The sequence below is a fragment of the Malaclemys terrapin genome, chromosome 22 (genome assembly GCF_027887155.1).
Source record: "Malaclemys terrapin pileata isolate rMalTer1 chromosome 22, rMalTer1.hap1, whole genome shotgun sequence".
NCBI lineage: Eukaryota > Metazoa > Chordata > Testudines > Emydidae > Malaclemys > Malaclemys terrapin.
In genome coordinates, this window is record NC_071526.1 from 7,202,461 (window position 1) to 7,214,732 (window position 12,272).

At 51.7% G+C, this 12,272-nt stretch overlaps 1 protein-coding gene across 1 annotated transcript in view; it reads right to left on the reverse strand.

The window, feature by feature from the left end:
• The window catches only part of PTPRU (protein tyrosine phosphatase receptor type U), a 273,624-nt gene that overhangs the window by 10,318 nt on the left and 251,034 nt on the right, over nt 1–12,272 (reverse strand). Inside the window, exons 26-27 of the mRNA XM_054011788.1 lie at nt 10,737–10,877; nt 5,242–5,367 (exon numbers count right to left, since the gene is read on the reverse strand). Coding sequence (XP_053867763.1) covers nt 5,242–5,367; nt 10,737–10,877 — 267 coding nt within the window. The remainder of the gene's footprint in view (nt 1–5,241; nt 5,368–10,736; nt 10,878–12,272) is intronic.

A 12,272-nucleotide genomic window follows, 5' to 3' on the forward strand; every position in this document is an offset into this window, starting at 1 on the left:
AAACCTCTTGAAACAGAGCCATCCGGCCAGGGGGCGGAGAATGGTAAGAATGCTCTTTAATACCCTAGTAATCTAGTTAGCTTTGCAATCTAATGCAGTTAGAAGGCTCCGGGAGGAGAAGGATTTATATGCACAAAGCTAAGTAAGCCTGGGCTTTAGCCAGACGGATGAGGGGCTCAGTTCTGACTCAGAAGATGAAAATACTCTGGGAATGACGCCTGGCTTGTGCAATGAAACACCGGGCCCAGCGCTCCACTTGGGATTGCTGTTTTCAGCGACAAGTATGTGAGGAGGGGAGGAGGGCAGGCGAAAGGGAAGGGAGAGAGAAATCTAAGGCAGGTTGTTGGATTCCCAGCAAACAGCGCTGGATCTTGGGCTAGGATCCTAGATACCCAGGTGGGATGGAGCCAGGCACCCGCTCTTAGTTCTATAATCAGCAGGGCCCGAGAATTCCCACTCACGACACCCGGCTCTGTGGCAAGACGGGCTGAGCTCATGTTTACATCCCAAAGGACGGCGCAGCATTTGGCAAAATCAGCTCAACGCGCGGTGCGCAGGGCTCGCTTTGCCCCCGCTGATGTGCACACAGGGCCCGATTCTGTTCCCACTTACACAGATGTGAAGCAGCAGCAACATCACTGACTTCTGGATTTACGCCCAGGGCCAGGAGAGGAGAATTTATTCTCCAATCGCACAGGGAGCAGTGTCACTAACACACACACACACCCCTCAGTATCACACAAGCATACCCACGCACGTGGGTCCCAGTATCACCCACACCACACAGAGCAGCATTACAATCATACACAGCCAATATCATACCTACCTCAGCTTCACAGTTACATGCGCCCTCCCACACACACTTTAGACATAACACCACCTGGAGCAGCACACACAACTACACGCCACACACGCTCTCCCCCACTCCACACAGCAGCACCCAGCAACCACCCTCAGACACACACAGCAGCAGCCGCACAGACCAATTTGATTCTCTAGTGTGAACGCTTTCCCTTTAAAGCAGCCCAGGCAGGAAATTGCTCCGTCTAGTTCATGATACAACTTTCCAAGCCCAGATAATCTGGGGAAGAGGCGACAATTCAGTGCCCTTTCCGCTGTCTGGATTGAAGATCCTAGCTGCCCATTTCGCCTGGGCTGCTTGTAAGTTCCGGAGAGGATCTGATGTTGACGTCCATGTGTGACACCCTGACACCCCAATATTCACCACTGCCATGTAACTCGGATATGCTTTGTACAAAGTGCACCTTGTGAGGTATCATTCGAAAAGTCTGGATCTGCTAGACATTAATATCTCATTGGATTGTATGTGCTATCGGCGTATGTGATGTTATGAAGTTTGGCTATGCATGTGTTACGGAAACATGGTGTGAGGATGAAAACACCCACAGGCCGCCTTTCAGGTACAACAGTAAAAAGGCCAATGTTAATGGCGTACTGAGGAAATGCACGCAAGCACAGGGATTACTCCAGGAACTGTGTACAATAGAAACCTCTCAGAGACAGCACGACACAACGGGAACTGTTCGACCCAGGTCACAGGAAAAGAGCTCTCCAGCAAGTGGGAAGAAGATATAAAAGGGGGAAATGACATAATGATGGGACCTCATTCTCCCTACAACAACACACCTGGAAACACCTGAGGAACAAAGACTGAACGGGGGGTAGTGATGGCCACAGGCTAAAGGGATTTCTAGCCTGTGTATGAAAACCTGGGAAACCCAAGCTGCAAAGCAAAGGCAGCTTGTGCCTTAAAAATTTGCCAGCCCGTTTATCACTCAGGGTGAGAATTTGCTAATTCACATCCTACCTATCTAGTAGGTTAAGCTCAGTTTGCGGTTTTGTTTATTTACTAGGTAATCTGCTTTGATCTGTTTGCTATCACTTATCATCACTTAAAATCTATCATTTGTAGTTAATAAACTTATTTTATGTTTTAATCCAAACCAGCATGCGTTTGACTAAGGAGCCTGGGGAAAATCTCAGCTTGGTTATCACAAGTGTGCACGGTCCTCTTCACACTGAGGGAGAGGTGGACCAGGTGTTAAACCCATATACTGGCCAGATTTGACCAGGGCAGGACATACTGCTCTGGGGTCCTAGGCTGGGAGGCTGGTGGATAAAGAGCCTGCGTGTAACTGCAGCTGGGTGTGTCCCTACCTGTGTGAAAGTCCAAGCTTGGAGGGCTTTGCAATTTGTCACAGTGGCACAGTGTGAGAGGGCGACCAGGCTGGTGGGTCAGAGGGCTCGGTGGTACCCCAGTTCCAGGTGGCACCCTGGGAGGGACCCATTACGCATGCCATTTAGTTTCCCCCGCTGGTCAGTTTCCACTGAGGCAGCACGGCTAATGACCTGCCTGCAGTTATTCTGGAAGTCACCTGCCAGACAGGTGCTGGTGGGGAGTGGACATTTTGCTGACATATGGTACCCATTAAAAATAGCCCCTGGGGCTACAGGAAAGGAGGAAGCCTGAGGGTCAGGGGCTGTCTCTGTGCTGATCCAATTATGCAGGACAGCAAACGGAGACATCAAAATGCAACTGAAGCACCCAGGCCCGTCAGGCAGGCTCGGCTCTGACATTCAAGTTAGAGGCTAAATGAGGTCTGGGCTTGCTCCAAACCATTGCTGAGTGCTAGCGACGGGCAGACCTCTAAATGATTCCGTTCAGACATGCTCCGGAAAGCATGGATGTGTCTTTGAGTCTTATCCAGACTTCTTGGGTCTGAGATTTAGGACAGAAATCTGGCCAGAACAGGCCTCCTTACAGGATCTCAGCCTTTCCCCTTCCAGCTGGAATCCAGACATGCAAGAGGGGAAAGTAAAAAATAATGAGGCGAGGGGGGGGAAAGGGGAGCAAATGTCTTCAGTTCTCAGAGGAACTGCCAGTCCAGATCGATCTGATGGTCATTTAATGCACTAGCCTGTCTCCAGCCATGGCCAGTGCTAGATGCTTTGGAGGAAAGTGCCAGAAACCACATAATGTGCAATTATGGAGTAATCTCCACACAGGGGAAGGTTCTTCCTAAATCCGGGTAGTTCACCCATCACAAATTTTAATGTAGCCATTGGTAAATCTAGCTCTATGTAGGCCTATGATAAGAATATCTGGCTCTCATCTAGCGTTTTTCATCAGCAGATCTCAAAGCGCTTTAAAAGGAGGTCAGCATTATCATCCCCATTTTGCAGAAGGGGAAACTGAGGCACAGGGCTGTGATGTGACTTACCTAAAGTCCCCCAGCAGGCCAGTGGAGAGCCAGGAGCAGAACCCGGACCTCATGAGTCCCACCTAATCCACCAAGCAACAATGCTTCCCTTAGTAGCAGCCACGGGGCCTTCTGCCTGTCCAACCTCTGACCTCTTCTGTCTATGGTGTGCCAATCAGCATAGTGCCTGGGCATGTGATGCCAGCTCCGCTATGTCTACTCTCGATTAGTTCTGAACCTTTGTTGAGGTAAAACCCCTTCCTTGGAGAACCGCCCCCACCCCACAAACACAGTGTGTGGCCAATCCAAGAAGCAACGCACGTGCAGTGAAAAACTCCCTCTTGACCGCCAGAAACGGAAACCCAGAGCCGGCCAACAGCCCTTTCACGTATCAGACTCCAGTCAGCCAGGTAGTGACGGCAAAGATTTCTCCTGCTTGACCCCAACGCTTCTCCCGGGATCACGCCCCACCTGCTAACTGTTCCGTCCAGTGAACTCACACAGGGCACAAGGGCTAGTGCTATGGGAACCTTTTGCTAGTTTAAAGATTCCACTCTTGCCCCATCTTCATGGCCTGCTTTCCCAGTTAAATACGCCCATTCTTCTCCATTCCTCTCTAGAAGATCCTATCCCTCCCCCATCCCATTCCTTGCCCATCATGTCACTGTATTTTTCTTCACATAAGGGGGACCAGAACTGGCTGAGGTGCACTGCGAAAGCAACATGAAGTACGTTAAAGGCCCTGCGGTCTTTTTCTCAGCCGCTCTGTTCTGTCGGTTCCACTGTAGCAAGGATAATGATCCTGGGGGCTCTCAGTCTCTATGGTATGGCATAAACTGACCACCAGATGGGACCAGGAAGCCCTTCCCCTAATGCACAGAGATGGGTCTGAGTTCAGATGCAAACTCTTCACTTTTAAATTTCTTTTACCCCCTTACAGAGCCATGCCAAGTGGCTACACAAACCAATCATGGCAAGCGGGGTGTGCATCTCCCCCACACTAGCCTGCCACGCTCTGTCCATGTGCACCCTGCTGATGCGCGGACGGACACACACAAACACGCACACTGCTCCCTCTGAAAGAGGACTAGCTCGAAGCACATTAACAAACGGTTCGTGTGAGTCAGCCGGGTGCACACGACAGTTGGGAGAGTGTGGGGTAGATTCACATCCCAGCTTGCCGTGAACTATATGTTCGTGTCGGCCAACCCTTCGTGGGAAGGAGAATCAAACCCTTCGGGTCTGGGATTCTGGCCTGAGCCCAGCTCTGGTACTGCACAAATAGCCTGTTGTGGTCATTGTGCATCAGCCAGCGCTGGCCACGTTCACAGAGCAGCTCCTAGTCCAGTGGGTGAGAGTCCCTCCCTTCCTAGTTAAGGGTCTGATGCAGTGGGAGCCCACTGAAACCAGTGGGCGTTTGGCCAGGAGTGGGACTCGCTTCTAAGTTTGATTCCAGTCTGCAGCTCCTCTCTGACCAGAACAGCTGCAAGGAGACAGACACTCCTGAAGGCTTGGGCTGGTCTTCATGAGGGACGCTTTGTCAGCAGGAGAGGGCTGGGGACTCAGGGGATGCTTATGTAACAATCAGGGTAACTTGGGAGAAGTCTAGTGGCAGGATGCCATGCCACCAGCTAAGGGGTCATTTAACCCAGTATTCAAGTGAAATTAACCAGCTACATAAGGCTGCTCTCTGGGGGAAGGGGGCGTATTCCTAAGTGCAGCATTTCTGGGGCTGGATGTGCACATGGCATCTAGATTTGCCTTCGCCTCCTCTTTTTTGTGCTCTTGAAAACACAGTGAATTCCCTCACCCAGCTGGTAAAGCTGGGCTGGCTTCAGCATCCAACTGGTGCAGTCTCTGCAGCCACCCGGGAGTTCCCTCTCCTGCTGCAGGGGACAGCCTGGAGCTCCAGGCTGAGCGATCATCTTGGAAAGGTGAATATCTTTAGATCAGCTAACACCCCCCCACACACCCCACCCCAGCGCCCTGGCATGACAACCAGATGCGCCCCCCTCCTCACCCGTGTGATGTTCTGCACCCGGAAGAGGCGAGCCACGAAATCTTCATCAGCTGATCGGGAAACATACTCCACTTCTATCGGCCCATACTGCTGGAGCCCTGGCTCCGGCCAGTACTGTAAACAGGGCTGCAGAGAGAGGAGAGAGAAACAACCGTGTGTGACACGCAGGCATGCGCGGCAGAGGGCATCACGCAGGGGCACCATGCGGGGGTGTGGGACACCGGGCGCTGCATAGGGACATGGGGCTCTGGCATGGGACCCAGGGGCACAGTGCAAGGTCCCCAGGCAGGAAGACATGACACTGGGCACCAGGTGTGGGACACGGCACAAGGGTGCTTAACACAGGGCACATGAGACAGGCTATGGCACGCAAACACTGCCCATGCTATCCACAGCACATTGCTGGATGGAGCTGACCTTTCTATACCGACAGGTCAAAGGTCAGAACCTGCCCTCGTTTTAGGGTGACCAGATAGCAAGTTTGAAAAATCGGGACAGAGGGTGGGGGGTAATTGGCACCTATATAAGAAAAGGCCTCCAAATATCAGGACTGTCCCTATAAAATCAGGACATCTGGTCACCCTACCTCGTTTACACCCACGTGGTCCTCTCCAGACGTCAGCTGAACAGAAGCCTGTGAGAAATCTGCTGGGTGGGGTCACGCAGCACTGACCACTGCCCGATGGAGCAAGGTTAGCCCCGCCTCTGGTCCCACCCCTGCGGGGTGGGGCTGATCCTGCAGCCCACTGGCTTCAGTGGAAGTATGGGCAGGAGGACAGGAGGGCCAGGCCCTGAGCGATGACCATGTGTCATTTTAGATTTTATCTCCCTGAAATCAAAGGGAGCTTTGCCATAGACTATATTGGGGCTGACTCCAGGTATCTGCAGCTCGTGTAGACACGTCTGAGCTGGCTTTGATCTAGCTAGCGTGGGCACAGGAGCAACAAAGCTGAATCATCACAGGCCGCCTGAAAGCCTGTGTATGCGCTTGGCCGGCTAGCCTGGGCTGCCACAGTTCCTCGAGCTCGCGATCACTAAGCTAGCTCCGGTATCTCTACACGCGCTGCAGCCACACCTCTGACTGCAATGTAGACATCAGATCAATCCCTTCCCAGATCCTTGGTCACCCTCTTCAGTTCTGCACCTCCTCCCACGGCGGGGAAAAGCAGATCCCGGCTCAGAAACCACCACAATGGCCAGGCAGGGCAGATGTTCTGGGGGGGGCTGGCTGCTGGCAAGGCCGCCTGGCATTGTTCTTTCTCACGCCCAGGAGCGCACTTGATGTATTGCTCAATTCGGGGTCGTGGATGCGATTGTTTTCACACCACGCCAGCCGGGGAGCCGACATCAATAGAAAATATACGATGTTTGTCACTGCACTTTAACAGAACATTTAGCATTTCAGGCCGGCCGACGGCCTGGGTCTAACTGCATGGCAAATGTGTTTGAGAAATAATTGGTTATTAATGGGGGCTATCAATCTCCGTGATCTCTAAGCCTTCTAGACACAGAACTATAATTTGGATATTAAAACTTCCTTCAGCAAGACATAGTTCAAGCGAAGGATTTACCCTCTAAGTCACCTCTCAAAGCTGCCTGTTGTAAAGGCTGATTTATTAGCTGTTGGTCTTAAACTGGTAAACATATAAAAGCCGGCACATGGACACCGGTGAAGAACAACCATCCCGAGAGACGGCAGAGGGGCGGAAGGAAGGAATACGGCAGGTAGAACGCACCAGGGGAGGGTACACCCTGGAGACTGGGCTGGCCCTTGCTCAAAGGAGAGGAGACAGTATGGGAGAGCTGCTAGCAATGCAGGGTGGGGCTGAAATGGGGAGCAAAGCGGGGTGGAGGGGAATGTATGGGCACCTGCAGAACTGAGCTAGGGACTTGTGCCCAAGGTTGCCATGAGATGTTGGGAATGAAGCAAAGGGAGGAGATGGAGAAGCAGAAATGTTGTCCCCGCTCCTGTCCCAGTCCCTCCATAACGCCATGCCTGGAATTTCTCTAGCTTTGGAATGGGGTGGCATTACAGACTCCGACAGCAGAAGCCAGGCCTTGATGGGACGTCGGAGGAGGGATTAACTCCACAATATGTCAATGTCTTTAGAGGTCCAGATTTGGAAACGTGCACTCACATTTCCCCCATAATGTGTGTGCGCGCATGTAAATGTGATTGCACGTGCAACATGCACCGTTGTGCACACAAGTCCCTGTCCTCGGTCACAGGCAGACATTTTTGCAGGCCCTAATGTCTAAAAATCTTCCCTACTGTAGAAGACTGAGTGGGGGCGGGGATCAATTGTTCTCCATGTGCACAGGACAAGAAGTAATGGGCTCAAAGGGCAGCCAGGGAGATTTAGGTATAGGAAAAATTGTCTAACTAGAAGGAGAGTTAAGCTCTGGAACAGGCTTCTCAGGAGGTTGTGGAGTCATAGTATAGAATGTCAGGGTTGGAAGAGACCTCAGGAGGTCATCTAGTGCAACCCCCTGCTCAAAGCAGGACCAATCCCCAGTCCTAGTCACTGGAGATTGTTAAGAACTGGTTGGACAAACCACCTGTCCGGGATGGTCTAGGAGGTTAACTTGATCCCGCCTCAGCACAGGGGGCTGGACTTGACAACTGCTCGAGGTCCTTTCCAGCCCGGCATTTCTATGATTCTAAGCACATTTTGCTACTGCTCTGACATCTTAGATAGAGAAGACAGAAACGATCATAATGCCAGTGTGTAATTCCATGGTCTGCCCACATGCGGAATAGTGCGTGCAAAAGATATATTAGAATTGGAAAAAGTAAAGAGAAGGACAACAAAAATGTTTAAGGGTATGGAACAGCTTCCGTTGAGGAGAGATTAAAAAGGCTGGGAAGAGACGACTTAGGGGGATATGATCGAGGTCTATAAAATCATGACTGGTGTGGAGAAAGTGAAGAGGGAACTGTTATTTACTCCTTCTCATAGCACAAGAACCAGGAGTCACCCAATGAAATTAACAGGCAGCAGGTTTAAAACAAACACAAGGAAATACTTCTTCACACAACACACAGTCAACCTGCGGAACTCATTGCCAGGGGAAGTTGTGGAAGCTAAAAGCATAACTGGGTTCAAAAAAGAATTCGAGAAGCTCATGGAGGATAAGTCCATCAATGGCTATTAGCCAAGATGGTCAGGGACACAACCCCATGCTCTGGGTGTCCCTAAGTGTGTGACTGCCAGAAACTGGGAGTAGACGACAGGAGATGGATCACTTGACAATTGCCCTGTTCATTTCATTCCCTCTGAAGCATCTGGCACTGGCCACTGTCGGGAGACAGATACTGGGATAGATGGACCATTGGTCTGACCCACTATGGCCGTTCCAAGGGCTCAATCCTGCAATGTGCCAAGTGTCTGCAGCTCAGAGAAAACCGTGGGTGGCAGCGTGGGGCAGGGCACTGGATCAGGAGACCTGGGTTCTATCCCAGGCTCTGCCACTGACCTGCTGGGTGACCTTGGGAAAGTCACCTCCCCCCTTTCTGTGTCTCAGTTTCCCCATCTGTAAAATGGAGATACGATACTCACCCAACCTTTGTAAAGCATTTCAAGGTCCAGGAATGAAAAGCACTCTATAAGAGCCAAGTATTAGCATTAGTAGAGCTGAGATTAACCTCTCTGTCCCCCTGCCTCCTCTCTAGCAGGGAGATTCAGAGCAGGCTAAAGAATGGGGCTAGCCAGAACATTTGATTTCACAACGTACTATGGTCAGAACTCCCTCACCCCTCCCCTTCTAGTGCAGGATCGCTCCCTGCAGTCTGGTCTGCAGCGCTCTGTTCCTCCAGTACTCAACGGTCCTAAGAGTGATGGAATCCCCAACACTTAGGAAACAAGATCGCAAATTCTTTGGGGAAGGGACCAGCTTTCTGTTCTGTGTTTGTACAGCACCTAGCACCTGGGCCAGGACTGGGGCTCCGAGGTGCTACTGCACTGCAAACAATTAATATTTCACCACTATTCCCCTTCCTTAGGAAACTAACCCAGCTTAGGAGATTCTCCTGCCAGGATCAACCTTGGTGTTCTACTTCTGCTTAATTTCAGATCATATTAACGTCCCCCCGTAAGGACCCTGTGGATGCAGTGCCCCTCTTCAGAGAAAAAATAGGAACATTGTATACTATAGAATACATAGTTTATAGCTATATGTAATAGAGAGAGAGAGAGAGAGACAGATGATTAGCTATAGAGATAGATTATCGACCTATCTATCTCTAAATATTTTACCTGCCTATTTAGCTCAGCGTAAGTGTCAGACAAAGGAAAGTAGAACTTCATTTGGGGCCATTTATTCCATTCATCTGCCTATTTCCTGTGAACATTACAACTGCAGTTTTGGGTCATTTACATTAAGTGTCTAATTTCGACTCATAAAACAATCCGGTTAATGAAGTCTTCTCCAGACAGCCATTAAGAGTCTATAAGGCTAATTTTATGTAAAAATCCAGTAAGTTTCCTCATCGAATTAACATTACAGACCTGTAATGGGCTCTTAAATCTGCTCTGGCCTCGGCAGGAATGTTCTAGGAATCCCTGTAGGGGTTGGTACACTGGGAGAGGCCAGGAACGGTTCAAATGCTGCCTTCTAGCCCAAGGGTACTGTTTGGTCACCTCGCTACGGTGGGTATGTAATGGATAGCAAGTCCCACCTGGCATGGCAAATTCATACTGTTAAACCCACGGGAAGGTCGTTATTAGAGAGTATCGATTTAAAAAGCAACATTTGCAACCCTCAAAAGTGCTTGGTAGAACTAAAGGTGAGTACGTAGGGATTGGAATGCAGCCTCCTCTGGGGTGGAACAGCTGGCTGACAGCACACAGGAACACCACCCAACAGCTGAGGGTAGGGAATGGAGGAGAAGGGTGGTCTTGTGGGTACTGCTTTGGAATGGATGTCAGCGCTCAGCTCACTTCCCAGCTTTGCCACAGACTCCACGCGTGAACTTGGGCAGATCACTGAATCTCTCTGTGCCCCAGTGCCCCGCCGATAAAATGAGGATAAATACAGTTCCTTTCTCGCACCCTTCACCTTGTCTATTCAGCTTGTGGGCTCTTACCATGTGTGCGCGCCATGCCTAAAACAACAGGGCCCTGATCTTGGCTGGGATGCTGTAATACCAATGTAATACGATGGCTAAGGAAGTGCCAGACTCCCCATCCCCCCAGGCTGATTCACTGAGGAGAGCTGCTTACTGCTGTACCCAGCTCATGAGTTTAGGCTTTAGCTTCCCTATTCTGTGTGCTGCATCGGGAAGCTGACCAGCTAGCTCCGTGCAGCAGGTAGCATGTTGCAGAGAGCATCAGGTTTAGGACAAGCCGGGCCCAGGGAGGCAGGCCAATAATAACAACTAAAGCCATAGTGGTGTTTCAGTGGGAGGAATGCAATGACCCAGGCCTGCAGAAACGCAGACTCGCCGCAAGGGCCAGCGGCAGGGCCCGGGGAGGGGGCGCGTCGGTGCCACTCACCCAGGCGGAGTTGGACTGGTTAAGCTGGTTGAGCATGACGATGGAGGTGCATCCGTAGTCGTACACCAGTCTCCAGAAGTCCGCGGTGGTGCTCTGCAGAGGGTGCAGGGTGACGACGAAGGCCGCGCTCTTGGTGTAGCTCTGAAGGGGAGCAAGCACAGAGTGGAGAGGATCACGTGAGCTCCTTAAAGCCACACAGAGCACGGTGGGGTGGGGGTGGAAGTAACAGGCCCCCTCTCCCAAAGAGCTAAAGGGGAAGGATGGTTTTGTGGCTAAGGCTGAGATGCTGGAGATCAGTCCCCAGCCCTACTGCAAGCTCCTTGCACCTCCCGGACTAAACCTGGCGCAGAGATCTGTCGTGGGAAAGTCCTGGCCAATGAATAACACCGTCTCAAAGGCCTGATCCTCTGATCCAATTCACCGATGGGACCCTACTGACCGCAGTGGGCATCGGACCGGGCCTTAAACCCCCGGGCAGTGAACGGTGCAGTGTGCTGCATAGGGAAGCTGACCAGCTAGCTCTGGGCAGCAGGGAGTGTGATGCAGAGAGCATCCATTTTTGGACAGGGCTGGGAAATCAGGGCCCCATGAGGCAGGCTGCAGAAGGAGAATGGAGCGAATGTTCCGACTGTGCTTTTTGCCCTGCAGTATCAGTAGGAAAAGAAAAACAAGCGTATTGGATCCTTGTGACAACCTGAGAACTCCCTAGCCCTGATTTTCCCCCCGTGCCTACGCTGGTGTAAATCAGGAGTAGCTCCACTGAAGCCAAGGGAGCTACACAGTGTGAAACCGGTGCAAAGAAGTGGAGAATGAGACCCACTGGACCCTGGGGCTTGTCTGAAACAACCGCTCAGGGGACCAAGAAAACTCAGCAATGTAACGGAGCAGGGTGTTCTCGTCAAGTGGAGCGGAGCTGTACTCAAAGGCTTGACTCTGATCTCAACTCCACCTCCATTGCTTTAACATCACTGACTTCATGGAGCCACTCCTGAGTTACACCGGAGCGTGGGAGAGCAGAATCAGGACCGAAAGGTTTGCACATATTGGAGGGGGCTCGCTGAAGACAGAAGGTTGCCCGATCAGGATGGCTTCCTGTACAGGTACATAAGCAAAAGGGGCCAGAACCTCAGCTGATATCAATCAGGAGGCTCTATGGACTTCAGTGGAGCTGGCCCAAGGACCTGTTTTCTCTGCTTTGTCAAGCTTCTTCTCAGCACTTTAGGGGCAACAGGGAACCTGACTCTCAGGGCAGATCTGAGCCCTGGCAAGGGTGGCCCACGCCCGCTGGCGAGACTCCCAAGGGGCTGTGGAAAGCTGGGCGTAGCGAAGTGCGGCACACGATGGGCGCCACTCTCCCTTGTGCCCACCTGCCCCAACACACACACACACACATCTTACGCTGGGCCACGTGTAAGTGTTGGGGATGGCACAGGAGCTGGGCAGGGTGGCTCTGTGCCAGCTGGGAGCTCCACCAAGCCAGGGACATTCTCAGTGCCCAGCTCCACTTTTGGGCCCCTTCGCGGCATTCAGGGGGCA